Source organism: Tupaia chinensis, unplaced genomic scaffold (assembly GCF_000334495.1).
Source record: "Tupaia chinensis unplaced genomic scaffold, TupChi_1.0 Scaffold000226_1, whole genome shotgun sequence".
NCBI lineage: Eukaryota > Metazoa > Chordata > Mammalia > Scandentia > Tupaiidae > Tupaia > Tupaia belangeri.
Genome location: NW_006159701.1, coordinates 6588265 through 6615971, shown reverse-complemented (window position 1 = coordinate 6615971; position 27707 = coordinate 6588265). Strand labels below are relative to the sequence as shown.

General features: G+C 43.3%; 1 protein-coding gene across 5 annotated transcripts in view; it reads left to right on the top strand.

Annotated features, from left to right (window-relative positions):
* The window catches only part of PRR14L (proline rich 14 like), a 47135-nt gene that overhangs the window by 15612 nt on the left and 3816 nt on the right, over positions 1 to 27707 (top strand). For 3 of the 5 annotated variants that reach the window (XM_027771628.1, XM_027771627.1, XM_027771629.1), the window contains exons 3-8: positions 7182 to 7251; positions 7466 to 7522; positions 12619 to 17845; positions 21871 to 21939; positions 23170 to 23341; positions 23881 to 23987. In XM_027771628.1, the coding sequence (XP_027627429.1) occupies positions 7182 to 7251; positions 7466 to 7522; positions 12619 to 17845; positions 21871 to 21939; positions 23170 to 23341; positions 23881 to 23987 (5702 nt within the window). Of the gene's footprint in view, positions 1 to 7181; positions 7252 to 7465; positions 7523 to 8382; positions 8733 to 12618; positions 17846 to 21870; positions 21940 to 23169; positions 23342 to 23880; positions 23988 to 27707 lie in introns of those variants that run through there. The other 2 variants (XM_006147961.3, XM_027771630.1) reach the window with 2 other exon arrangements.

The window sequence follows — 27707 nt, the reverse complement described above, 5'->3', positions numbered from 1 at the left end:
GTGTGTGTGTGTGCCCAAGATCTCGAGAGGAGAATGGAGGAGAAGGGATTGCAGCGTGGCCACCCCCCCTGGGGGGGGATTTCTCGTTTTCTGTCTCTGTCTCTCTCTGTCTTTCTGGTGAGCGCACACGCTCTATAGCAAAAACCTCTCAAAAAAAAATTAAATAATTCTTTTAAAAAACTCACAGATATCAATGAGTTGAGGGGAGAGTAGAATGACTTCTTATTTCTAGCTTAATTTTCTCCCTTTCCCTGGTTGGTATCAGGGGTAATTAAGAAGGGGACATGGCTGAAGCAGTGGCTTGGCACTCCAGGAGGATATTTTGGGGCCTCGATTTAGGAATACATCCTTATAGCAACAGGTGGGGCAGAACTCAAATCCCAGCAAGCCCTCCAGGGCCTGGAGCCAGTAGGATTAACTGCACGAGGTCGCTAAAGACCTGTGGAATGTGAAGGAGCATGCATGTCACTGACCTGAGCTCAGCTCTCACTTTACAGAGGTCCCTGTAGTCCCAAAAAAGCCCACCGTAGCCATGACAAACAGTATACTGGATCTGTGGTAACAGCTCTGTTCGCTTCTCTCACAGAAAGAGATGATACGTGTCTGCAGTCTCATGAATAATAGGTGTTTCTGCATGTGGAGCACTCTGTCCTGACAGGGCTTCATACAAGGTGTTTATTTTGTATTTAATTAATTAATTAAGAGAGCTTTTTGTGGGGGCCGGCAGGTGGCGTGGTGGTTAAGGGCGCTGGATTCCCACATGACTGACTGCAGTTCGAGTCCCAGGCCTGTCAGTTTGCTTTCTCACTTTCCCAATCTTTCTCTTTCTCACTCTTGCCCTTGCTCTGGCTCTGTTCTCTAATCAAAATAAAATAAATAAATAACTAAATAAATAAATAAAGTTAAAATAATTCTAAAAAATTTTTTAAAAAGAGATTTTTGCTAAAGGGTGAGTATGGTCACCGGAGAGACAGAAAGAGAGAAATCGTTCCCAAGGGGGATGATTATGCCACAGTCTCTTTTTCTCTATTCTTTTGGGATTTTGGATGCACATGCACATACACACACACACACATGCCCAATGTGAGTTTTAAGCTGCTGGGTCCAGGACTTGAAATACTGTTGACAATATGGGAGTACAACGATGTAACCATTATGTCATCTGCTGATCTCTGTGTTTTTTTTTTTGAGAGATTTTTGCTATATGATGTATGCACTTGCCAGAAAGAGAGACAGAAAGCGAGAAATCACCTCCTGGGGGGGATGGCCACTCCGCAATCTCTTCTCCATTCTTCTCTCGGGATTTTGGGCACACACGCACACGTGCCCAATGTGAGTTTAAGCCACAGGGTCCGGGACTTGAACCACAGTTGACTACATGGGAGTCCAGCAACATAGTCATTATGCCAACTGCTGGTCCCTTAAACTTTTAAAAAAATATTTTATTTATCTTTAATTTGCTATTGGGCACATGTGCTTACCAGTGAGAGAGAGAAAGAGAGGGAAAGTCAGAAAGCATGCTGCCATGTCTAGTACTCGAACCATGATTGGCCATGTGAGAGTCCAGTACCTTAACCACCACGTTTCCCACTGGTCCCACGTGAGGTGTTTCATGTGGTTTCCATTTATTCTTACAACTGCCTATACGATTGTTCACACAGAGCTGGTAGGTGAGAGTCCTGGGCTGGAATAGAGCCCTGTCTTCTTGTAATCTTGGCCTTTTCCATGTGTTAACCTGGAAGAATATTTTAGATAGCATCTAATCACACACCTCAATCATTCATCACCTAAGAACTACAGAAATAGAGAGTATTCTTATTTGGAGAAAGGATCAAATGTAACTACGAATACATGTTTTTTCAACCTTTTATTTTGGAATAGTTTTAGACTTACTAGAAAGTTACAAGAATAGTGAAAAGAATTCCCATGCAGATCCCTTACCTGTTAACATTTTACCATATTTGCTCTTTAAAATCTTAATGGAGAGACCAGCAGATGGCATGTTTATGTCGACACCTATGCAGTTGACTGCGGTTCAAGTCCTGGATCAAGTCCTGGATCTGGTGGCTTAAACCTCATGTTGGGTGTGTGTGCTTGCATTCCCCAAATCCCGAGAGACTGGAGAAGGTATGGCAGTGTGGCAATCCCCCTTGGAGGATGATTTCTCGCTTTCTGTCTCTGTCTCTGTCTCTCTGGCAAGCACACACACCCTGAAGCAAAAATCTCTCTCTAAAAGAAAAAAAAAAAACTTAATGGAGAGCTTATTCGCAAACATCATACCTAAATATTTCAATGTGTATTTCCGATCAAACAAGGGTGTTCTGTTACATGACCAAAGTACATTATTCAAAATCAGGATTTTTCCTTTATTTCCTTATTTGTGAGTGTATCACATACATGTGAGAGAGGGAGAGCACAGGGAGGGAAGGAGGGTTCCGCCTTCCAGAGGGTCTAGTCATGCTGCAGTCCTCCTCCTCCATCTTCCACCCTGTCAGATCCTGGACCCTTGCATGCGTGCTGGGTGTGGTTCAGGCTGACGACCTGGGATTCTAACTACGGTTGCTCTGAGGAATCCACCTCTCTTGAGCAGTACATTACTGTTATGCCACAGAACTGACCTAAAAGCAGGATATTCTTTTTTTTTTTTTTTTAAAGAATTATTTATTTAGGGGCCAGCAGGTGGGGTGGTGCTTAAAGACGCTGGACTCCCACGGGATTGGTCACGGTTCGAGTCTTGGACCTGGCAGCTTTCTTTCTTTCTTTCTTTCTTTTTTTTTTGAGAGGTCTTTTGCTGTAGGGCGCATGCGCTCGCCAGACAGAGAGAGAGAGAGAGACACAGAGAGACAGAAAGTGAGAAATCACCCCCCAGGGGGGATGGCCACGCCGCAATCCCTTCTCCTCCGTTCTCCTCTCAGGATCTTGGGCACGCATGCACCGCAGCTTGCTTTCTCACTTTCTTTCTTTCTCTGGTCAAATTAAAACAAATAATAAAAATAATAAATAAAGTTAAATAAAATAATTATTTTTTTAAAAAAGAATTGTTTATTTAAGGACCAGCAGATGGCATAATGGTTATGTTGCTGGACTCCCATGTAGCTGACCACAGTTTGAGTCCTGGACCCGGTGGTTTAAAACTCACTCTGGGTGAATGTGCGTGCATGTCTAAAATCCCAAGAGGAGAATGGAGAAGGGATTGAGGCGTGGTCATCCCCACTTGAGGTTGATTTCTTTCTGTCTGTCTCTTTGGTGAGTGCACACACCCTATAGCAAAAATCTCCCCCCAAAAGTTATTATTTATTTAGTTTATCATGATTATTGTTATTATCATTAATTTGCTGTAGGCAATGTGCACTCACCAGAGAGAGAGAAAGTGAGAAAACAAGCCACCAGGTCTGGGACTTGAACTGCAGGTGGTCATGGGGGAGTTTAATGCCTTAACCACACCACCTGCTGCCCCCCTAGGATATTACTTTGATCCAAGTACTTTCATCTCATCTACACACCATGTTCAAATTCGGCCACTGTCTCACTGCTCTCTTTAGTAGCTAAAGAAAAGAAAATGTTTTTGACTCTCTGGTCCAGGGTAAATGCAGGCGCACTTGGGGCATTCATTTGTTCTGGCTCTTTAGTCTCCTTTAATCTGGGACAGTTCCTGAGCCTGTGACCTTAACACTTTTGAAGAGTACAGACCATTCGTTTCATAGCATTTCCCTCAGTTAGGGTTTATCCAGTGGTTCCTCATGATTATTCCGGTTATGTATTTTAAGAGCTGGACTACCACAGAAGTGAGGTTTGTTCTTGCCGTGTGTCCCGTTGGGAACCATTTGGTGTTAGGGCACCTCATTTGTAGGGAGAGCTTTGGTCACTTGATTCAGGTGGAGTCTGTGAGGTTTCTCCAGAGTGAAGTTATTGTTTCCTCCTTTGTAATTAATAAACATCTTTTGGGGAAATGCTCTGAGACTATATAAATATTTTTGTTTCTCATTCAAACACTTATCTACTATTAATGGTTTTAACATTCATTGATGATTTTTGCTTGAGATTCAGTTGCCAAGTGGTGATTTTCTAATTCCATCATTTCTTCTATGGTAAGTAAGGACTTTTTCTTTTCACAATTATGAATAAGTTTGATCTGCCTTCGTGCTAGAATTTGTACTTTCTTATTGCAAAACGTGGTAGTGCTATACAGAAGGTATCTGAGAGATGCTTGTTCATGCTCTGTGAAAGTACCCCGCATTGACATTTTAATAGAAAATGAAAGACTAGGGCCCAGCTGCAGTGACATGCACTGCTAGCCTCTGAGGTTCCTGCAAGGGCAACATGTAAGGCCTGGGTTTGATTCCTGGTCCAGCCTAAAGGCCGGGTTCCTGGAATTCCAGAGTTCTGTGGCTGAGGCAAAAGGATTGCAAGTCACAACACTTTGTCTAAAAGAGCCAGGTGTGGGGGCACTGACCTGGGATCCCAGGTACTCAGGAGACTGATGGGTACACAGTGAGACCCTATTAAAGAAAGGAAAGAGGATGGGGCCAGCAAGTGATGTGGTTACTAAGGCTCTGGATTTCCAATATGGCCGATTGTAGTTCAAGTCCTGGATCTGATGACCTGAAAATCACTCCGGGAACATGTGTGTGCATGCCAAAAGTCCCAAGAGGAGAATGGAGGAAAAGGGATTGCGGAATGGCCATCTGCCCAGGGGTTGATTTCTCACGGTCTTTCTGACGACTCTGAGTGCACAGACCCTGTAGCGAAACAAAAACAAAAACAAAACAAAGAGAAAACAAACAAAAAGTTAGGGGACTAAGATACATCTAATTTTCTGATATTTCCCTTTGAAATGGAATTAAAATTAAGTTGTAGTAGAGTCAGTAGGTGGCATGGAGGTTAGGACAGCTGAATCCCAAATGGCCAATTATATAGTTCATGTCCCTCACCTGGCAGCTTGAAAAACCTGCTAGGTACATATGTGTGCATGCTCAAAATCCCAAGTGCATGGAAGAGGAGGGATTGCCTGAGAGGCCATTGCTCCTGGGGAGTGATTTCTCACCTTACCTCTTTCTGTGTCTCTCTCTCTTTGGTGATGTCCTTATAGTGAACAAAAACATAAGAACAACATTTTAAAAAGGTTAATCTTAAAAATTTTACATTATAACTTTTTTTGTTTCAGAGAAATTTATAGGGTTTTGTTTGATTGTTTTAAAGCTCTATTTTTATCCAGATCTTGAGAAGTTTAGCTTTTCCTTTCCCCTTTTTTTTTTTTTTTTTGGCAGAGAGCATGTGTGCTTGCCAGAGAGACGAGAGTTGGAGAAAGCACCCCCAATGGGACGTGGTCACACCACAGTCGTCTTTCCCCTACCCTAACAGGATTTTGGGCACACAGGCATGAACACCTCGCATGTTTTTCAAGCTGCCAAGACTGGAATTTGAACCTTAGGGGCAGCCATGTGGGATTTGGCTTCCTAACCACTAGGGCACAGAGCTCACCCAAGCTTGGCTTTTCAAGCTCAAATTCTAGCAAAGCACAAAGGACTTCAAAAAGTGCATAGAAAAATGGAATTGTAGTCCAAGTATATTTTGTGTCAACAAAAGGGGGAGGGGACCTGCAGGTGGCATGGTGGTTAATGTGCTGGACACTCCGACATGACTGACCACAGTTTGAATCTTGGACCTGGTGGCCTGCTCTCTCTCTCTCTCTTTCTCTGTCTCTGGTCAAATTAAAATAAATGAATGAATAAAGTTAAATAGAATAATTCTTTTTTCTTTTTTTTTTTTCTTTTGAGAGGTTTTTGCTATAGGGTGCGTGTGCTCACCAGAAAGACAGAGAGAGGCAGAGAGATGGAAAGCGAGAAATCGCCCCCCAGGGGGATGGCCACGCCACAGTCCCTTCTCCTCCATTCTCCTTTTGGGATCTCGGGCATGCATACACACGTGCCCAGTGTGAGTTTAAGCCACTGGGTCCGGGACTCGAACCGTGGTCGACTACATGGGAGTTCAGCTGCATAGTCATTACGCAAACTGCTGGTCCCAATTCTTTTTTTTTTTTTTTTTTAAGAATGGAAATGTATTCAGAGTTTCTTCATAGTACCCATTTCCATGTTTTTTTTTTTTAAAAAATAGTTATTAATTTTTTTATAAAGAATTCTTTAATTTTATTTATTTATTTGTCTGTTTATTTAAATTTAACCAGAGGGACAGAGAGAGAGAGCGAGAGAGATGGAAAGTGAGAAAGCAAGCTCCCAGGTCCAGGACTTGAACCATGGTCGGCCTTGTGGTAGTCCAGTGTTCTTAACCACCACGCCACCTAGTGGCCCCTTGTTATTATTTTTTAATCTGATCAGATAGCGATATGAAGAGAGAGAAACCAAGCTTCCAGGTCCAGAACTCAAACTGTGGCTGGCCATGTAGGAGTCTAGCGCCTCAATCACCATGCCACCTACTTGCCCCTTCCATGCATTTTTTGAGGACTCGCTATAGAAGTTTTATTGATTATACTTACTTAAATCTGCAGCTGCCTTCAGTTCCTAATTGTGACTACTAGTAAATTTCCTGGAGTCATAAAGAAGACTCGGGACCAGCAGATGGTGTAATTGCTACATCACTGGACTCCCATGTAGTTGACTGCGGTTCGAGTCCCGGACCTGGTAGCTTAAACTCACATTGGGCATGTGTGCGGGCGTGCCCAAGATCCCGAGAGGAGGATGGAGGAGAATGGATTGTGGCATGGCCATCCCTTCTGGGGGGGGGGGGGATTTCTCGCTTTCTGTCTCTTTGCCTCTCTCTGTCTTTCTGGTGAGCGCACGTGCCCTATAGCAAAAACCTCTCAAAAAATAAGAAGTCTCAGTGCTGGCCTGTGCTGTAGTGATAAGACACTACTAAAGAGAAGCTGGTTGCACATGACAACCGTGGTTCAGATCCCTTGCCTGGTCAGCCTGAAGAATTCTGGGTACTCTTGTGAGCGCCCAAGATCCAAAGGACTGGAAGATCGTAGAGGCAGAGGATTGTGGCATGACTAGGCCTCTTGTTGGGTGCTCATCTTATCTCTCCGTCAGTCTCTTACCCTCACATGTGTGTGCACGTGCTTTATCACAAATGAAGGAAAATAAAAAGTATCTCAAAGAGAAAGTACTATTCATGAATTCTGGTGTCTCTGACCCCTATCTGACTGCTGGATTTTCTTACCATAGGAAGACCTCATGATGCAGTCCAGCAGAGAACTGTGCACGGATCTCCCTGAAGATTTTCTAAGGAGCAAAGGTATTTATTTCTCTCAAATCTTTTCCTTTGTCCACTTACTGCACACATTTTTAGTTCACTGTTTCCATTTTGCATTGAAAATATAAGGGTCCTATGTCCCTGCCTTGCAAAATGGACTTAACTGTAGAAATTTGTTGATGCTCCCTATGGGTGTAATTTGGACATACCTAGTACAATCAAGCACTCACGTTTTTTTTTTTTCTTCTCTTTTTAGGTTTTTGCCATAGGGCTTGTGTACTCATTGGAGACAGACAGACAGAGACATTCAGAGGTAAAGTAAGAAATCACCCTCTAGGAAAAAGATCATGTCCAAGCCCTAGTTGGGGCCAGAGATTCTGAGTGCTAACTCCTCCGTGCCCACCGTCATAATAAGTGTACTAAACAGTTTAAAAAAAAAAAAAAAAAGAAAAGAAAAATAAATCACCCCCTAGGAGGAACGGTCATAGGCTCGTGCACTCACCAGAGAGAAAGAGAGAGACAGAAAGTGAGAACTCACCCCTTGGGGGGATGGCTACACTGCAATCCCTTCTCCTCTATTTTCCTCTTGGGATTTTGGACGGACACACACACACACACACAGCTGGCGTGAGTTTTAAGCCACTCACTCTGGGACTTGAACCACAGTCAACTATGTTGGAGTCTAGTGATGTAACCATTACACCATCTGCTGGTCTTGCATTCAATTCTTATTCTCTGGGGCAGGTATGAGAGAAAACACTCACCTTGTCACTTTGAGAGTTTTCGACACAGTTTCATTTCCATTACCTCATTTTATTTTTCACAATTATGATTGAATGTGGGCATTTGATGTATTATGTATAGATTGATTGATTAGGCCAGCTGGTGGCATGGCGGTTAAGGCACCTGGGTCTCTCATGGCCAGCTGTGCAATTTGAGTCTTGGACCCAGGGATTTGAAAAACATGCTGAGCATGTGTGTGTGTAAGTGTGTGTGTGTACCCATAATCACGAAAGAGAAATGGAGAAGAAAGGATTGTGGCATGACCATCCTCCGTGGGTTGGTGTGCCTTCTCACTTTCCCCCTCCCTGTGTCTCACTCTGGTGATCGCATAAGCCCCTACACAAAGTTTTTTTTAAAAAGATAAGATTAATTAATTGAGAAGGAAAAAGAGAGTACATGAGCCAAGATTTTCCTTTTTACCCCCACTCGCAGGCTGAAAATAACCGTAGAGAGGACTGTGTGTATAGTATACAACTGAAGCTAATAATATAGGCTAACCTATATTATTATAGAGCCCCAGCAAAGGGAGAGAGTAAATACATTGTGTGAACATTTCCTTACTGCGATATAACATCACATGTGACTGCTAGCTTCCTTGGCAGCCTGGATAGAAAAGGAAGCACAAATCATTCTTAAGAAAAGGACGTTTGTCAATTATCACCAGCTTCCTGCTGCTGCAGCTTTCCTCTGTGACTCAAAGGCTGGAGTGTCCAGTATAGGTGAAGGACATTGCTCCGAAGGTGAGAAAAGTCATTTTGTGCATAGTCTCACCCTGTTCCTGGGGCCTTACTAGAGATCCAGTTTAGCGATACTCCCCCCCCCCCCCCCCAACAACCCGCGGTCATCTTACCAGTGGGGCTCCCACTGGTATTGTCACCCATATCGAATCCTAAAATTTACTGTGTGTTAAACTACACTTTCATTTAACTACTAAACTGGCCTTCTTTCTTTTCTTTTTTAAATTTTTGCCATAGGGCATGTGTGCTTACCAGAGAAAAAGAGAGAGAGAAATATCATTGGGGTGGGGGGCTGCCCACTCCACAGTCTCTCTCTCTCTCTCTCTTTTTTTTTAAGAATTATTTATTTAATTTTATTCATTCATTTATTTTAATTTGACCAAAGAGAGAGAAAGTGAGGAAGCAAGCCAGCAGATCCAGGACCTGAACCACGGTCAGCTTATGTGGAAATGTCCAGCACTCTAACCACCACGCAACCTGCTGGTCTCCCACAGTCTCTTCTCTTCCATTCTACCCTCTGAATATTTTTTAGGGTATGCACACACACACACTAGGTGTGTTTTTCAAGCTACCAGGTCTGGGACTTGACCCATACATTTGACCTTGTGGGACCTAGGTAACTTAACCTCTGCTAGCTCCCTCTTTTCATATTCTAATGCTATCCTTTGAAGCACAAAACTTTTAAAAAATACTTATCATTTTTAAAAAAGAATTATTTATTTAATTTTATTTAGTCATTCATTTATTTTAATTTGATCAGAGAGAGACAGAGAGAGGAAGAGAGAGAGAGTGAATGAGAGAGAAGGTAAGCCACCAGATCCGGAGCTTGAACCATGGTCGATCGTGTGGGAGTATCCAGGTGCCTTAACCACCAAGCCACCTGCTGGCCCCTCATCATCATCATCATCATTATTGTTATTTTTTAATTTGCTACAGGGCATGTGTGCTCACCAGAGAGAGAGAGAGAGAGAGAGAGAGAGAGAGAGAATGCAGGCTGCCAGTTTTGGGACTCAGACAGTCCACCATGTGGGAGTCCAGCAGCTTAACCACTGTGCCACCTGCTGGCCCCTGAAGCACAAATGTTTTTATTTTTTTAAGAATTATTTTATTTATATTTGTTTACTTATTTATTTATTTTAATTTGACCAGAGAGGGACACACAGAGAGAGAGAGAGAGAGAGAGAGTGAAAAGCAAGCCACCAGTCTGGGACTCTTAACTGCAGTCAGCCATGTGGGAGTCCAGCGCCTTTAATTGCCATGCTACCTGCTGATTCCCACAAATGTTTTTATTTTGATGAAATTCAACTTATATCTTCTTCTTCTTCTTTTTTTTAAACCAGTTATGTTTTTGATATTTTATCTGGGAAATCATTACATGACCCAAGATCATGAAGAAGTTCTATTTTCTTCTAAAAATTTTTAGTTCTTACATTTAGGTCTGTATATGTCTATCAATTTATCTTCTATCTACTTACTTACTTATATACATGTGAATATATAGTTGTTCCAGCACCATTCATAGGAAAGACTAGTCTTTTCCTTCATCTCATTCTTCATGCAGCCAGGATTTCTGTGCCCCTACCGTGTGCCAAGGCATCAGACAGAGTCCACGGCAGTCATTAAGCTCCGATTTTTGGTCTCAGATGGCTCCCATGTCTGACAGGGGACATAGTAAGCAAATAACAGAGAAACGGTGTTACAGAAGTTCAGGTGGAGCTGTAGTGCAAGGGAGCCGGCCCACGGCGGCAGTAAAGAGGCTGCATGAACTGAGCATGGATCCTCTAGCACTTCTCCCAGCTGTCCCTGCGTTAACTCCTCCAGTCTTGACAATAATCATGCAGTATGTGCCATCTTTATTCTCCCTGTTGTCCATGAAGACCAGGTCACTGTTCGACAGCTTTTGAAACACTTTCTAACAAAAATAAAATAGCCTCAGACTCTCCATTAAAGTTCTTTGAGGGCTAACTCATGGCTAGGGGGGCTTAAGAAGCACACGAAGCACATGTGCATGCATGCCCAGAATCCCAAAAGGAGATTGGGAACGCCTCAGGGGGAGTTGTCATGTCTCTCCCTGTCTCTCTGGCAAGCACAAGTGCCAAATTTTAAAAAAATGTTCTTTGAAATCTCAAATGTGATTAAAAATAAGTCAGAGACCAGCCCTGTAGCTTCGTGGTTAAGGGAGCGGAATCCCACATGTCTGACCATGGTTCAGGTTTCAGCCCCAGTAACTTGAAAAAAACATGCTGGGCACATGTGCATGTGTGCCCCGAATCCTGGCAAGATGGAGAATGGAAATGGTATCGTGACTTGACCACACCCCCTCAGGCGTGTGTGGTGCTTCTCCCTCTGTCTCACTGGTAAGTCCATGCGGCCTCTGGCAATAAAAAACAAATAAACAAGAAAAGTCAAAAGAATGGGCAGAGTATTGTTTTTCTTTCCAGCCATAAATAGCCCTTCATCTGCTCCACTACCTGGGAAGTGGCTGCTTCACTGCCTCTTCCCTGAGAGTCTTGAGTAAGTAGAGATCGGGGATTCTTCCAGCAGGTAGGGGTTCAGGAGACCTGAAATGCCTTGCACAGAGGAGACCACAGCAAACAGCTGAAAAGGTTTAGCCTGAGTAGGTATCATGAGGGCCACAGCTAGGATACTGCTGGATGCTGGAACCGAAGGCAAGTCCAGAATGCACACAGTTTAATGGGTGCTGTAGCATGCAGTAGAGAGAAATAATACCTCTTGGAGTTCTCCTGCTTAGAAAGTCATGACTAGGGTGGCATTGTCTGCTGTGACGTGGAAAGTAAACTAGTTGCACCGTGATAAATACTGTGCAGTGAACTGGGGTGAAAAAGGCTGCCTTTTGTCAGTGATTGGAATCTGTGCAATCCAGTGCACAGTTATCCACTACTTTTATTTATTTAATATGTGCTGACGTTAAATATTTTTAAGTGCCATTTCTAGCCTAGTTATGGCTGACCGCGGTTTGAGTCCCAGACCTGGCAGCTTGCTTTCTCACTTTCCCTTTCTCTCACTCTGTCCCTCTCTGGTCAAATTAAAAATAAATAAAATAATTATTTAATAAACAAAAAAGACTCTGAATGAAGTGTTTGTCTTTGTTTTGTATTGAGCTATCCAACGTTGACCTCCGAATACTAAGTAACATTTAGAGAAGGCATTTGTCAGGACCAGCAGATAAGTGTAATGGTTTCATTGCTTCCATATAGTCAACTGCAGTTTGAGTCCCGGACCTGGCTTAAACTCACTGGAGGCCTTTGTGCATGCGAGGCCGAGATCCTGAGAGAAGAATGGAGGAGAAGGGGTTGTGGTGTGGCCAATGCCCCTGAGGTGGGGGTGATTTCTCACTTTCTCTCTCTCTGTCTCTCCAGCAACCACACATACCCTACAGCAAAACTCTCTCTCCAAAAAAAAAGCAAGAGAAAAGCATTTGTCCAAAATTACCTGTTTCTGCCATCTTTGCCTCTTGGTCATATTTTACTAATTGATAGTTTAGTGAACCAATTTTGAAATTTTTTTCTGAGTTAGCGCTTTTCTGTTGTTGCCTTTGGTTGCATGATAAAATTCATGACAGTAGGACTAGCCTGTGGCATGGTGATTAAGGTGGCTGGCTGTGCAGCAGTTCAGTCCTAGACCAGATAGCCTGAAAAACACAGTATGTGTGCCGTGTGTCTAAAATCTGGAAAGGAGAAACGGAGAAGGAATGGCAGTGTGACCATCCCCCACAGGGGTGCTTTCACACCTTCCCTATCGCTCTCTGTCTCTAGTCTTTTTCTAGTAAGTGCGTTTGCCTTCTAACAGATGTTTTTGAAATTTATGAAGGTAGAGGAAATTTTTTTAAATGATTGCACACTAACTTGGATATATTTCTCTTGCGCAGAAGGAAATGTACAGATTACAGCTGAAACTCTGCTAAAATCCTCTGAAGACGTACAAGGTATGAAGGTCATTGGGACTAAGACGGATAATAATGAAGGACACAAGAATGGCCATGTGAGTAAAGGTCTCTCGGCTGGGTGCAGCGAACACCCAGAAGTAGGCAGAATCATGACCAGTGGTGAGGTTTCAGAAACCAGCACGTTAGTTTCCCTAGAGCCTTTAATCTTTGTGGACCCTGGATTAACAGAAGCAACTCCTAAAGAAAAAGAATGTGAAGAATTAAAAACTTGTCCTTCTTGGTTGTCATTATTACCAGGGAACAGTGCCATTTCCAAAGTGGACAGTGGGAAGGAGGAGTTGTGTAAATTAAACCTTGTCTGTGAAGCAGATGACAATCATCCACAGATTCTTGGCCACCATCATGAAAAACACAGTTCTGCACAGGATACAGCCATAAGAAGTGTAGTTGCTGTAGAACCCTTGGGAGAAAATTCTGAAGTTTCTTGTTTTCCATCAAGTTTGTCAGATTCAGAATCCAGAACATTGTTAGAAAAATGTGGTTTTGAAGGTGATGATTTACTGACGAGATCTGCTGAAAAGACAGACAATTCCTATTTTAATGGGAACGATCAAAGCAAGATTTTGGCTTCTAGAGAAGAAAATGAAGACCAGTTTTTAAATCCAAGGGAACTCTCTCTTACTAGTGCCAGGCAACCAGAAAATGATGCCAGTGATCATTGTTTTGGTGAAAAAGACATTGTTGATTCCCCGAAAGAAACTGTCTATGGTAACCATTGCATTCAAGACAGTATCCATACAGAGAGTTCTAGTTCTTTAGTGCCCATTTCTTTCACTGAAGCAACGGACATAATGTTTAAAAAAAATGATTTGAAAATCACTTTAGACACTCAAGGTAATTTGACAAATCCTGTGGACCACAGAGAAACTTTGACCGATACAAGCCATCGAGGCCGACACTCTGAAGAAAGCAATTGTTCCTCCTTGACACAGATCAAAGAGCCAGAACAGGCAGCCGCAGTAGAGCCTGATTTAAGTGAAAAAGTTTGCAGTAAAGACCCCGACTCCTTAGTCAGCAACCAGAGAAATCTGGAAGGCAACCCCCAGTTGAATAAAGAATCATGTAATAATTTTTTGTTTGAAAGAAACTCTTCTGTAAGGGTAATGACAGAGGATCAGCTAACTCCAGTAAATGAGGTATCAAACCCCAGTAAAGACAGTGCTCGATTACCACCATCCCTAGAATTTGATGACAAACCTGAATCCGAAAAAACTATACAGACTTCATGTGATGATATTCCACGTTTAGATGAACAGAGCATTACCTATGAGGTGAATAAACCTTTCTGTACCACTGAACTGGTTATAAATAAAGTAGAAAGTGAATGTGTTTTATATCAACAAGTGCCCCTTAATCCCCATGACCAACTGAAGTTGCCAATCGACTCCCTACTAAATATAAAGAAAGAAATGCCTTTAGCAACAAGCAAAGATAGCGAGCAGAGCCATCGCCCTACGTTAGAGGCTGGAGCAGATGTCGTCGTTGATGCCCGCACCATTCCCATTAGGGCAGAAATGGAAGACATCTCTCTTCCAGGTGATCAAGCCTGTGGTGCCTCTTCAAACAATTCCACCTTAAACATCAACCCAGGAAGCCTAGAAACAAATGGAGAAACGGCTACTTCAGGAACAGAAGATCTACATTCCAGGTTTCTCTCAACTAAGAAAGAAGCAGGTGATTTTCCTCAAGAGGTCTCTGTCACAGAATGTCAGAATGTTCAGTCTCAGGATGTCTCTAGCAGTCCCTGTGTAAGAAAAAATGTACCGGAAGGGAACACGCGTTCTGATTATGCTACTTGTGAGCCCAACAAAATAATCCTGAAAGTTGATAACTCCTTGACAACAAAATGTGAAAGTGAATTTCAGCACAGCAGTCAGCATTCTCAAGAAACAGAAGGCACCATGGAAAGGAACAGCCCTCAAGTGAGTTGTACCGAGGAAAGTGAGCTTGGGGGAGAAACTGAAGGTCGCCTTCCGGGAGATAAGTTCAGAAATGAAATGACAGCAGGGATGTTAAATAGTGGAGCGGTCAACAAAACCATTCACGCCCCCAGCCACATCAAACCCTGTGAGAAAGGGCTAGAAGGAAAGGAACCGAATATACCCAAAGAAACTGTACTTTGTAAATCTAACGTCTCTGATTATGCTGCACAAGAACTAAACCAGTCCACAAACATTCCAAATCCCGACAGATTGTTGGACCAGTCTCCTGCCAGTATGTTCTCCAGTTTTAAAAACGTGAACCAAGCAATGGAAACTCTTGATCAGAAGGCAGATGGAGTCCTCTGCTGCCAGAGTAAGCAGCACAGACCAGATGAATGTGAAGGCAATAGCGAAGTTCAGCCATCTAAGGACCAGAGAGATACTGTCCCAGAGCCTAACAGAGAGGTGGACCACAACCAAAAGGATCTGCTGATCAGTTCATGCAGTGATGACCCATTGTCTTGTGGTAGTCCAGAGAAAGGCCATTTAAAAGGAGCCTTTGAAAGTAATTCTGGTTGTGAAGTGTCTACAGATGGTATGGTAGATATTGTCTGCACAGATGCCAGCCGTACATCTATAGAAGGCATGCTGGGTGTGAAAGCACCTGGTACACTTCTTAGTGGTACAGGACTACATAGCCTGGCATCCCAGGAAACCTCAAGGAGTACCTTGTCTCAGAAAGGAGAACCAAATGCTGCGTTTATAGAAATAGCTGACCAGGACTCACGCTTCCCAGATGCTGCTGCTTCTACAGTGGAATCCCATGAAATAAACCAATCATGTAAAGAGAAAGTATGTAGATCTTTAAGAAATTGTGACATGGAAGCTTGTCCAGACTCTTGTGCCGATGAGATAGAGTCCATGGCAGATCATGAACTAAATACAGGAATATCAGATAGAGTAGATGTGTCTTTACATTATATTAATCATGAACACCAAGGTAAAGGGGCATCTCTGAGCGAAACACAAGGAGTGACTGGAGGATCGAGACTGGAATTTAATTCTGAGTTTGGCAAGGAAACTACCTTTGGAACTTCCTCAAAAGAGTTGGTGTCTTCTAGATGCCCAGATGAGAACTCTGTTCCCCTAGGAAGCCTTGAATCCATTGAGGCCACGCCTTCTTGTCTATCATCTCAAGACAATTTGGAAACCAATAGGAATAGTGAAGACACTGACCTGGAAAGTCTTCTTAAACCAGAAGGTGGCGAAATGCTTGGTGAGCATATAAAGCACTGCCCAGACCTGCCTGAAATGAAGGAAAGTGTATCGAGGGATATGAGTAATCCTAGTGAAGGAGGCAGTGTATACATCAGTGTGGAAAAGAACGCTTGCGAAGCTTGTCATCCTCATGAGAATTCCACGCATAGACATTTACCTGTGACAATGGAAACAGAAACTAAAGAGAAAGGAGAAGAAACTGAAGGACACCTGAGGGGCCCACTGAGTCACTTAACTGTTGGGCAGGTATCTGAAGAGATGGTTACCAGAGATGATGGTGATGATCATACGGGTGAGATTTCTCAGACCCACCTTAGACGCCAGAAAGTGCTTGGTGACACCAAAAAAGAACCAGGCCAGAGGGATTTGGATTACTGGTTGCAGAAGGAAGAGAAAGTTAGACATCAAAAAGAAGCACGTATATTGGAACAATGCACATCATCTAATAAGTTGTCACAGGAGACACAAAACAGGAGTCCACCTAAGGTTGACAAAGATGAGTCTGCCACAGTAAAAGACATCACTCGGGCAGATCTGGCCAAAGGTGACGTTGCTGCACGGTTTCAGAGGTTGAAAGACCCGGAGGATGAACGCTTATGTCATTCGTTAAAGAAAAACATTGAGTTGTACACAGGCCCTTGCCTTCCTGGCACCCCCTGGAAAGCACAAGACCCCAACTTTGCTGAGAATGGTCAAATACACGGTGCCTTTGTGAACACTTCACATCAGAAAAGAATTTTCCCCTTGAAGAAGCAGCCCCATCGAACATGTAAGAAAGTTTTGTGTCAGGAGCCAGTGAGTCTGGGGAGAAAAATAAGTAAAGTCAGAGGTTGTTCTGCCTCTCTAAAGAGTCCCTCCAGTCTCATCCCCACAAAAGCGCATAGACTTCTGAGTTCACGTGCTGCATCTGCACCCACGCCATTGGAACCCCAAGCAGCAGCCACCAGGAGCTTGATAAGTCACATACCAAAGCAGAAGGCTACTCCATGCCACCCCTTGAGGAGCCTGAGTTTTAGAAAGCCTACCAAAGAATTAGCCTTACTAAACAAGCTGTCTATCCTCGCCTCCAAACTAGCCCCAGCCGCTAAGACCCCGAAACTTCGGTATCGGCGGTGTTCCTCCGAACTCCTTCCCATGGCTAGAAGCTATAAGCGCCTCAGATATAAAAGGCTCCTGGATGGCTTTTCATACAACACAATGCAGCTGGATCCGTATTTGGCAGCTAGTGGATGGGATAAGAGGCCTCACAGTAAGCCCTTGGCACTTTATTCTCTCGAAGCCATCAAAATGAGCTTCGTAGATTTGAGCAACAAGATGCCGTCACTGCTGTTTGGTTCTGAAGTCTTCCCCATATCCTTCCACGTGAAGTCGGGCTCAGAGTGTGTGGCGGAGCCCTCAAGGACTTTTCCTGAGCATTGCGCTCCCGCCAGGCTTGCCTTAGGAGAGGCCCCCCAGTGCCCTTCTCAACCTCCCAAGTGGACCTTTTCTTTCTTCCTGACCCATGGTTGCCCTGGGATGGCCACGTTCAGGGAAGACTCTGGCCTCCACAGTCAGGCACACACTCAGACTCCTCCACAGCCTCCAGCTCCTCTCCATGACTTCGGAGGCACTGCCATAGTCCAGACCAGAGCTGACTGCTCTGCCCTTGGCCTTCACACGCTTCTAGCACTTTGTTCCCCGGGATGTTACCGAATCTGGACAAAAAAACGGAGCTTCTCCAGTCACATGCCTACCCTGCAGAGGCTCCTCATGACTCAGTTTGCACAGGGCTTGAAAGGGTTAAGGTCTCCTGCCTCCATCGCCGACAAGGTCTTCTGTTCTCTGCCCTACTCGGTGGGCAGGGTGCTGTCCATTTGGAGCCAGCATGGGCCTTCTGCCTACTCCTTCGAAATCTCTGCTCTTCATTCCACTCAGAGCAAGCTGCCGGCAAGTCTGGGCACCACAAGCAGGTAAAACCTGTCCCCCATTCTTCTGCAAATGCCCCTAGTTTGCTTCTTGTCCCTGGGGAGAGGAGAGGGGCAGTATTGACAAGGCTATTTGGAGCCCTCTTTATGTCTGCATTTTCTGTTTATCTTGCCAAATCTTTGCTGAGAAAATGCAACAGTTATTCTAAAGTGTGGACCCCATCTCTACCCCTAATTTCCCTGTAGGATCTAGTCCTGTATTTTGTGCCATTGCTTTTTCTGTTCATTTCATCCTTCAAGCCATCAAGTCTCTCGCCTCTTGCCCCCACTTGCAAAGATTAAATGTCATTACAAGCAAAAGACTATAGTGACAGATAATGGCCTGCGATTATATCTTGTTCACAAAGTGCTATGTAGCCAATTAAGTCAGTGTTAGGCAAAAGTGTGTAAAGGTTACAAAATAAATGCTTTTTCTTTTCCAGTTTATTTACTTCTTTCATAAAAGAGAAATCAGAGAGAGTGAGACAAGCATCTTCAACAGAGTCTCACGCCATGATCCTCCCCCACAGCCTGCCCAGTCAGCCGCCATCATGGACACATGTGCACTGGTCACCACATGTGCCAGTCACCCAGGAGCCAGACCTCAGTCATCCATCTGGCTTCTAGCACTGCAGAGCGTCAGGTCACTGCAGTGCCACTGAAAACAAATATTTTTTAAGCGAGTGAACAAATTATGTAGGTATCACCAAATCTAATGAACCTCTGCATTTCTTTCTGCAGTGTAGAGGCTTCAAATATTGGCACATGTGTACAATAGTTTTAGGATTTGTGGAATTTAAAGTGAATTTGTGGAATTGGAAGTGAACTAGGAAAGAGTTCCTATAGTTAAGCCACTGAGAATATTTGAAGATAGTTTCATTAGTATTATGGTAACTTCCAGCTGAAAGTAAGAAAAAGAAAAGAATTTCAAGGTTAAGCTACCCATCTTAAACATCTCTAGGGCCAGCTAGGGGCCACATGGCCAAACTGTGCAGGTTGAGTCCCAGACCTGGCAGCTTGAAATACATGCTGGGTGCGTGTGTGTGGGTTGCCAAAATCCTGAGAAGAAAAACAGAGAAGGGATTGTGGCATGGCTCTCTCCCATGAGCGAGGAGTTCTCACTTTTTACCTGTCTCCCTCTGTCTCTCTCTAGCTAATTAAAACAAAAAAAAAAATCCCTGACGAGTTACTTTAGACATAATAGATAAATCTTCTTAGTTATAACTTTATGGATAAACAAAAAGTTAGATTTTTAAAGTTTTGCCTTTACCATTGTTATAGTTGAAAAATTAAACAGCAAGGGGGGAAAAGCCTTAGTATTCCAAATAGCCTGGGAGGAGTTTTGCTTTCTGTGTATCTGAGCAGTCTGTCATGCAGAATAATTAAAAAGCTACTGGTACATATTGTGTACTTCCTGAACATCTTAGCAGAGAACCAAACAAAAGGGTTTTGAAAAGAAGAGTCCAGGGTGTTTTTAGATTGAAATTGAAAGATGGATTACTTTTGTAAGTAGGTATCTTTTTTTTTTGGGGGGGGGGAAGATTTTTGTAATAGGGCATGAGCATTCACCAGAGAGAGAGAAACAGAAATTGAGAAATCACCCCCAAGGGAGTGGCCATGCTGCCGTCCCTTCTCCTTCATTCTCCTCTTGGGATCTTGGGCACCCACTCACATGCACCTGGCATGAGCTTTAAGCCACTTGGTCTGGGACTCAAACTGCGGTCAACTCTGTAGGACTCCAGTGATGTAACTATTACACCATCTGCTGGTCCTACATATCCTACCTTTTTATTTTAGTTTAGTTTAGTTTTTAGTTATTTTTACGTATCCTATCTTTAATAGAGAAAAATGTTCACATCTTGCAATGCAGCCAGAAAAGTACATTAGAGTGAATCATCTTTTCTTTTTTTTTAAAAAAAAGATTTATTTGGGACCAGCAGGTGGTATGGTGGTTAGGTGCTAGACATTGCCACATAGCCGACTATGGTTCAAGTTCTGGACCTGGTGGCTTGCTTTCTCACTTTCCCTCTCTCTCTGTCTGTCTCTAGTCAAATTAAAAGAAAAAAATGAATAAACACAAATAATTTTTTGAGAAAAAAGAATTACTTATTTGGGGCTGGCAGTAATAAATAATTCTAAGAGAATTATTTAATCCTATTTATTATTATTATTATTGTTGTTGTTGTTGTTGTTTTAATTTGACCAGAGAAAAGGAAAGCAAGAAAGCAAACCGCCAGGTCCAGGGCTTGAACCACGATTGTCCATGTGAGGACCCAGCGCTCTTAACCACAATGCCACCTGCTGGCCCCACGAATCATTATCTAAAATGATGACGTGCTGATTTTTTGGTCTCGTTTGCTCGGACGCCTCTGAGATCTCACAGTTCCTCTCTGCTGTGTGTTCATGGTACACAGCTTTCAGTCACGTTACCTTTTTTAAACTTTTGTTTATTCCTAAGGCTTACTGTGGAGGGTAGTTATTCATTTCACCCTGTAAAAGTGCAACCCTTTGGTGCTTTTGTATCTTCAATCAAGTTTTTTGTTTTCTTAATATGGGCTGTTTTTTCTGAGTTCCTATAGTTAGCTTTTTAGTTTACTTAAATTCCATTATAGGGCCAGCAGGTAGTGTAGTGGTTAAGGCCCTCGTTCCTACATTGCCAGCTCTGCAGGTTCCAGTCCTAGACCTGGTGGTCTGAAAAACACTCCAGGCATGTGTATTTGCATGCCCAAAATCCCAAGAGGAAAATGGAGAAAGGGTTGTGGCATGGCCATCTCCCCTGCAGGGGTGATTTCTCACTTTCCCTCATTCTGTCTCTCTCTAGTGAGCACATGTGCCCTATAACGTAAGTAAGTAAGTTAGTAGATAGGTAGGTAGGTAGGTAGATAGATTCATTCATTCATTCATTCATTCATTCCACTGTAGGGTGCATCGATGGTGATCGTAGGGAGTATTTCTTCTCTCTGGCTCTAAAATGGCTTTGACATCTTGTGCCTGGACTCAGTTTAGAGGCTTGTTTTTCTAAACATACTTAGAAATTCTTTCCAGCAAGGCAAATCAGGTAGCCCCAGTAAACACAACAAAGATTAAACTAATTTATGTTGCCATAAAGTTTCCTCATTTGAACCTTATTCTCCAGTACTCTATAATACATATCGGATAGACATTATTTTTGCCTTCCTTTTTCTTTTTCTTTCTTTCTTTTTTTTTTTTTTTTCTTTCAGTTTTGCTGTAGGGCAAGTGCACTCTTCAGAGAGAGAAGATTGAAAAATCACCTTCCAGAGGGATGACAATGCTGTAGTCCCTTCTTCTCCATTCTCCTCTCTGGATTTTGGGCACACATCACACACGCACACACACACCATGTTTTTCGAGTTGTCTGGTCCAGGACTTGAGGGTATATAACCACTAGAGAGAGAGAGAGAGAGAAAGTGAGAAAACAAGTCACCAGATCCAGGGCTTGTACCGTGGTTGACTATATTGGAGTCCAATGATATACTTGTTATGCCATCTGCTGGTTCCTTCCCACCCCACCTTTTTTAAAAATAATTATTTATTTTATTTTATTTATTATTATTATTATTTGCCGTAGGGCACATATGCTCCCAGAGATGGGAGGAGGCAGGGGGGAAGAGAGAAAGAAGAAGGAAGGAAGCCAGCCAGCCCACCCCAGGGTCCAAGACTTTAACCGAGTTGGCCATGTGGGAGTACAGCACCCAAGCACCACACCACCTCCCGGACCCCTCACAGTCATTTCTGCTCTCTTCCTTTGTCTGCCTGTCCTCTCTTTATTTCTCCTTCTATCCTCTTTCCATTTAAGTTAGGAAATCCCCTGGTGAGCCTGTGTCTGTCCCAGCTGCTGGCACATAAGTGTAATTCTCCTGCTTGGGAGGTTTTCATCTTTGTGGGTGACAGGCGTCCCTTGTCTTCCCAGGGCTCTAATTGACGTCATGTGCCAATACCCCCCATAGCATCAGTCTCCCTGCTGTCCCACTGCCCTCACCCGCTACTTTTGTTCTTGTGCTTTACTTCAGCAACACCATGTTACCGTATGTGCCTCTTCCAGGCATGGGAGCTACTTATGCCAGTGGCAGTCAGCTGAGGTAAGTTTCCAGTGGCAGTTGGCACCCAGGCACTTGAATCTGTGTGTGTGTGCGCGCACACGCGCATGTGCACGCGCGCCTGTGTGTGAGAGCGAGATTGATTATGAGTGAGCACGAACGCGTGGATGGTGTGGGTAAAGCACACATGACTCTGGCCTCTTGTCTGTGTAAACCTAATCTACCATCTCTCAAATAATTATCTCTGAGATTCAAATGCGTTCTGTTATAGGAGTGGTTAGGGACGTGTAATCAATATCTTTTTTTTTTAATTTTAAGGAAAATCACGAGCCAGCTTATTGTATCAAAATTCCTCTCTCAAGCCAGTAGGTGGCGTGGAGGTTGCAGTTTGAGTACTGAACCTGGCAGCTTGAGGAAAGTGGAAAATGAGGGATTGTGGCATGGCCGGCTCCCTTGGGGGTGATTTCTCACTTTCGTCCCTCTCCCTCCCTCTCTCTCTTTGCCAAGCACACATGCCCCATTTGAAAATAAATAAACAAAAACCCTCTCAAGCTATTTTATATCTTGGAATTTAGCCAGCTTCAGTACCTGGAAGGGATCAATCACATCTGAGCACTATTCGTTTGCACAGTAACTATTGATAAATGTCTTCTTTCTCCAAAATAAACTGTTCCTTTTTAGGTTTTTCCTTATGAAAGTATTCTGTGCCAATGAGCTGAATTGATCACATTCTTAGAATTTGTTTAAAATTATTTATTTATTTATTTGTTTACCTTTTAAAAAATAATTTTTTATTTGATTTTATTTGTTCATTTATTTATTTTAGTTTGACCAGAGAGAGACACACAGAGAGAGAGGGAAAATGAGAAAACAAGCCACCAGGTCCAGGACTCGAACTGTGGTTAGCCACGTGGGAGTGTCCAGTTGCTTCAACCACCATGCCTCCTGCCGGCCCCTCTGTACTGACCGATTTATTTACCTATTTATTTGCTGTTGTCATTTTTGGGCCACTGAGTCTGGGACTTGAGCTATAGTTGGAGTGTGGGAGTCCAGTGCCTCAACTACCATATCACCCACCAGCCCTATATTCTCATACTTTTTTACATGTGTAGACATAGGCTGTGTCCAGAAAGAACCAGAGAACAGGGTAATGGGAAATGTCATCTCTAGAAAGAAGGAAAATCATCTCTAGTCTGGATGTTCAGAAGTTGAACGTGCCAGAGGTAGAATCCTTCTCATATTTTTCTTCTTTCTTTCTCTCCATGGTGCTAGGTTAGAGCCTCCATTCCCTGCCTTGGTACCAAAGTCTTGCTTGGTAACAGACCCAGCAGTTGGCAAGCTCCTGCTTTCAGCCTCTGAGTTCCAAGTTCCTGGGTTTGATGAACTGGATAGTGTGACAGCAGCATGTCCCCGACCTCAGAGCACCCCTCCTAAACAGAAAGAGGTAAGCATGATGTGCTTCAGGATCAGGCCACCGTGGCATTGGAGATGTCCACTGTCAACTCACGTGAGAGTATAGACGACCTGAGTGTCTACATGCTACCTTTAGCTTCAGGGGCATTCTAGACGATGCTAAGCCAGGAGTTTTTCTGTTTGGCCAATAGATTCCGTAATCTGCATGGTTTCTAAATACTTTTTTTTCTAGTGATAGAATTGAACAGTGTTTAGAAAATTTGCCCAATCCTGTAAAGAAGATACACGAGTGATGGTGTTCTTCTGTTTTACCATGTCTGCTGTCCCGAATAGTTGCTGACTTTCCTATCAGTGATCTCCATATTTAAATTGCCTATGTCATTCTGTTTTAATAATACGAAGTGGTAGTTGCTGAAAACACAGGAGGGTAGGAGGGGAAGCTTTGTCATAAACTACAGGTTAGAATCATCTATGATGTGGACAACCAATCTCCCGTATGTCAAAAAAGGGCTTGGTGTACTTAAAATGTCTTACAAGTTGACCATCTGTTATCTTAACTCTTAAAAATAGGCTGACCCAGAGAAGAGGCCAAAGAAAGTCTCACAGATTCGCATCCGGAAAACCATTCCTAAGCCAGACCCTAATCTTACCCCCATGGGCCTCCCTCGACCCAAAAGGTGAGCTCCTTCTCTGTTAAAAACTGAGTTCGATGTCGGTGGAAGACTGTAAGTACTCTTTAAATGGTTATGTAGTCTTGGTTTTTCAGTAGACTCCTAAGAATTTATCCTAACAAACTCACTGGTAGTATGGGTAACCTCGTGCAAACATAGCCTGAGGCACTGGGAGTAATTTTTACTGAGCTCACTATGCCGGGCATCATGCTGTCTGTTAGTGTATGTCATCTCAGTTCCTCCTCCGGCACCAGTAGGAGGTGAATACTGTTATCATCCCCATATTGAAGTAAGGATATTGAGACTTGGTGGTTTAGAGACCCATATTAGGTGCTAGGTCAGCCATAGTGCACCTGGTTTCTGTCTGTCACAGGCTTTATCCAACCCCAGAGCCCAAGCTGCCAACACTGCACAAAACTGAAAAGGACCTAAATGTCATGAGTTTGTTGTTTGTTTTTAAAGATTGCCAGACTTAACATTTTCTTGTGATAGATTTCACTACTTCCTTTCTCTCCAGCAAATGAAAGTCTGCCAGGACTCACTTAAGTATTCTAGGATAAGTTATTTAACCTTTCTGAGCTTCAAGAACTTACCTATAAAATATGAGTAAGAATTTTTAACACTCAAGATTGTTGTACAGTTGGACCCGTTGGTGGCATAGTTGTTAAGGTGCTAGATCCCACATGGCTGACCATGTGGTTCAAATCCTGTACCCAGTGACCTGAAACACACTCTGGACTCGTGTGTGTGTGTGCCCAAAATCTCAGAGGGAGGGAGAGATGGAGGAGAGGGGACTGTGATGTGACCATGCCCCATGGTGAAGGAGTCTTTTTGGCTTTCCCTTTCCCTCTCTCAGTTTTTGTCATGCAAATGTACCATCTCGCAAAAGGGGAAAGGGGGGAGGTGCTAAATGTAATGTAAAAATAATGTGCTTCTGTAAAGCCCTATCTATTCCTGTGTTTCACATAAGACAAATGCAGTCAGTAGTTACCCATTACTTATGGTATTTATGGTCATAATTGACAGTCCATGTTTCCCACATGATTTTTATCTTAATACACTTATTTTAAATTTTATAATTCTTTTGTTGATCATCCAGTATATCATGTCTTTTCAAGACAAATTTATCAAGTATTTCATATATCCTAGATTGAATAGTAGAGTCCTGGCTCGCTTAACAACAGAGGTATATGGGGCCAGCAGGTGGCATGGTGGTTAAGGTGCTGGACTACCACATGGCTAACTGTGGTTCGAGTCCCAGACCTGGCAGTTTGAAACTCATTCCAAGTGTATGTGTGTATGTGCCCAAAATCCCAAGAGGAAACTGGAGAAGGAAGTACAATGTGGCTGTCCCCCCCTAGAGGTGATTTCTCACCTCCACCACCCCCAGTCTCTGTCTCTCTGGTGAGCACAAAGGCCCTATAGTTTGTTTGTTTGTTTGTTTGTTTTTTGGAGAGGTTCTTGGTATAGGGCATGTGTGCTCACCAGAAAGAGAGACAGAAAACGAGAAATCACTCCCCAGGGGTGATGGCCACACTGCAATCCCTTCTCCATTCTCCTCTCGGGATCTTAGGCAAGCACGCACACACGCCTAGCGTGAGTTTAAGCCACCGGGTCTGGGACTCGAACCAAAGTTGACTACATGGGAGTCCAGCGACATAGCCATTACGCCAACTGCTGGTCCCTAGACAATTGTAGAATATCTTGTCACACCAGAAAGTAACAAAGCTCTGGAAGGCTATTAGGTCTTGTCAGAGGGGTTCAGGAACTAGTGCCAAAGAGACTCTCAGTGGCCACAGATGAGATGGGCTAACAATCAAAAGCAATCAGTGAAATTCTGTAGGTTGAAACATACCAAATATGTTTAAGTTCAGTTGTTCATAATGACACCTTGAGGAGGCCCACATCATGGTGCAGTGGTACAGCAAAGGTGAAGAGAAGCTGGGTCTGGGACCAGCAGATGGTATAATGGTTCTGTCACTGGACTCCCACGTAGTCGACTACAGTTTGGGTCCCAGATCTAGTGGTTTAAAATTCACATTGAGTGTGCACATGTGTGTGTGTGCCCAAAAGGAGACTGGAGGAGAAGGGATTACTGTATGGCTACACCCTGGGGGGGGGGTGATTTCTCGTTTTCTGTTTCTCTGTCTCCATCTCTCCTACAAAAATCTCTAAAAAAAAAAAAAAGCACTTGGTTCTACTTCAAGATGGAAGGACACTTATAGGGCTTCCAAGAAGCATTGACCAATTCAGACTTGGAAAGGGGAGTGATGCACTCCTATACTAGGTCTCCATTGAAGAGATCCTGGAAGAACAAAGGCTGGAAACAGAGAAGCTGATAGTTCAGGTGCTCAGGGACTGTGGCCTCTCCATCCCTCAAGCAGACACCCTGGATGAGTGTTGAGTCTGCTCAGAGCTCATGGCCCGGAGAGCCGAGGCTGTCATGGAGCGAAAGTGGCATCCTAGTCTCCTCACACATGTGGCCAAAGGCTATGCAGTTTTGAAATAATTTTTATTTTTAATTCTTTTACATAGACAACATGAAGAAATCATATCATTTTTGTTTTCTGATGACAGAATCATTGTGTAAACAAACACTGGGGGGCCGGCAAGTTGCGTGGTGGTAAAGGGCACTGGACCCCCACATGGTTGACCATGGTTCGAGTCCCGGGACTGGCGGGCTTGCTTTCACACTTTCTCTCTGTCTGTCTCTCGCTCTCTCTCTGTCACTCTGGTCAAATGAAAATAAATAAATAAAGTTAAATAAAATAATTCTTCACAGCATACAAAATGTGGTTTCCCATCCAGAATACACTGCATAGTGACTTAATCATATATGTTATCATCAATAATTTTCCATTTTTAGTTTCATATATATATGTATATGTATATATATGTATACACAACACAAGACATTAATTAATTAATTAAATAATTTATGTATAAAAAGAAAGCGAAAAGCAACTCATTGGTTATCTTTGAAGGACATTAGGGTTCCGATTCATTGTTTTGGAAAATAGTAAATAAGGGGGAAAAATGTGTATGTCCTGCTTTTACTATTAGGTACTTGGGAAAGTGATAATGTATTTTTCCCAATGACCTAATATAAACTGTACCTCAGGGTTACAAAGAGTCAATGAGCATGAAGTTTACCTGAGCCAGAATTCTGCCCGATGAGTGAAGAGTGATAATCTCTTACAGTTTACATCCCCAAACAAATAGCTGACGGTGGCCTGGTGGCTAAGACAGCCAGACACCACATGGCTGACTATGGTTTGAGTTCCAGACGGGGCGGCTTAAGATACATGCTGGGCCTTGGGGCTGGCAGGTGGCATGGTGGCTAAGGACACTGGACCCCCAACATGACCAAATACAATTCGAATCCTGGACCTGGTAGCTTGCTTTCTCACTTTCCCTCTCTCTCTTACTCTGCCCCTCTCTGGCCAAATTAAAATAAATGAATAAATAAAGTTAAATAAAATCATTCTTAAAATGAAAGAAACATGCTGGGTGCATACAGGTGTGTATTCAAATTCCTGGGAGGAGAACGGAGGAGAAGGGATTGGGCTATCCTCCAGTGGGTATTTGCTTTCTTTCCATCTCTTCCTGTCAGGCAAATGCTCTATGGCAAGAATGTCTAAGAAAGGAAGAAAAAATATTGGGGGCCATAATTCGAAAGAAAGAAAGAAAGAAAGAAAGAAAGAAAGAAAGAAAGAAAGAAAGAAA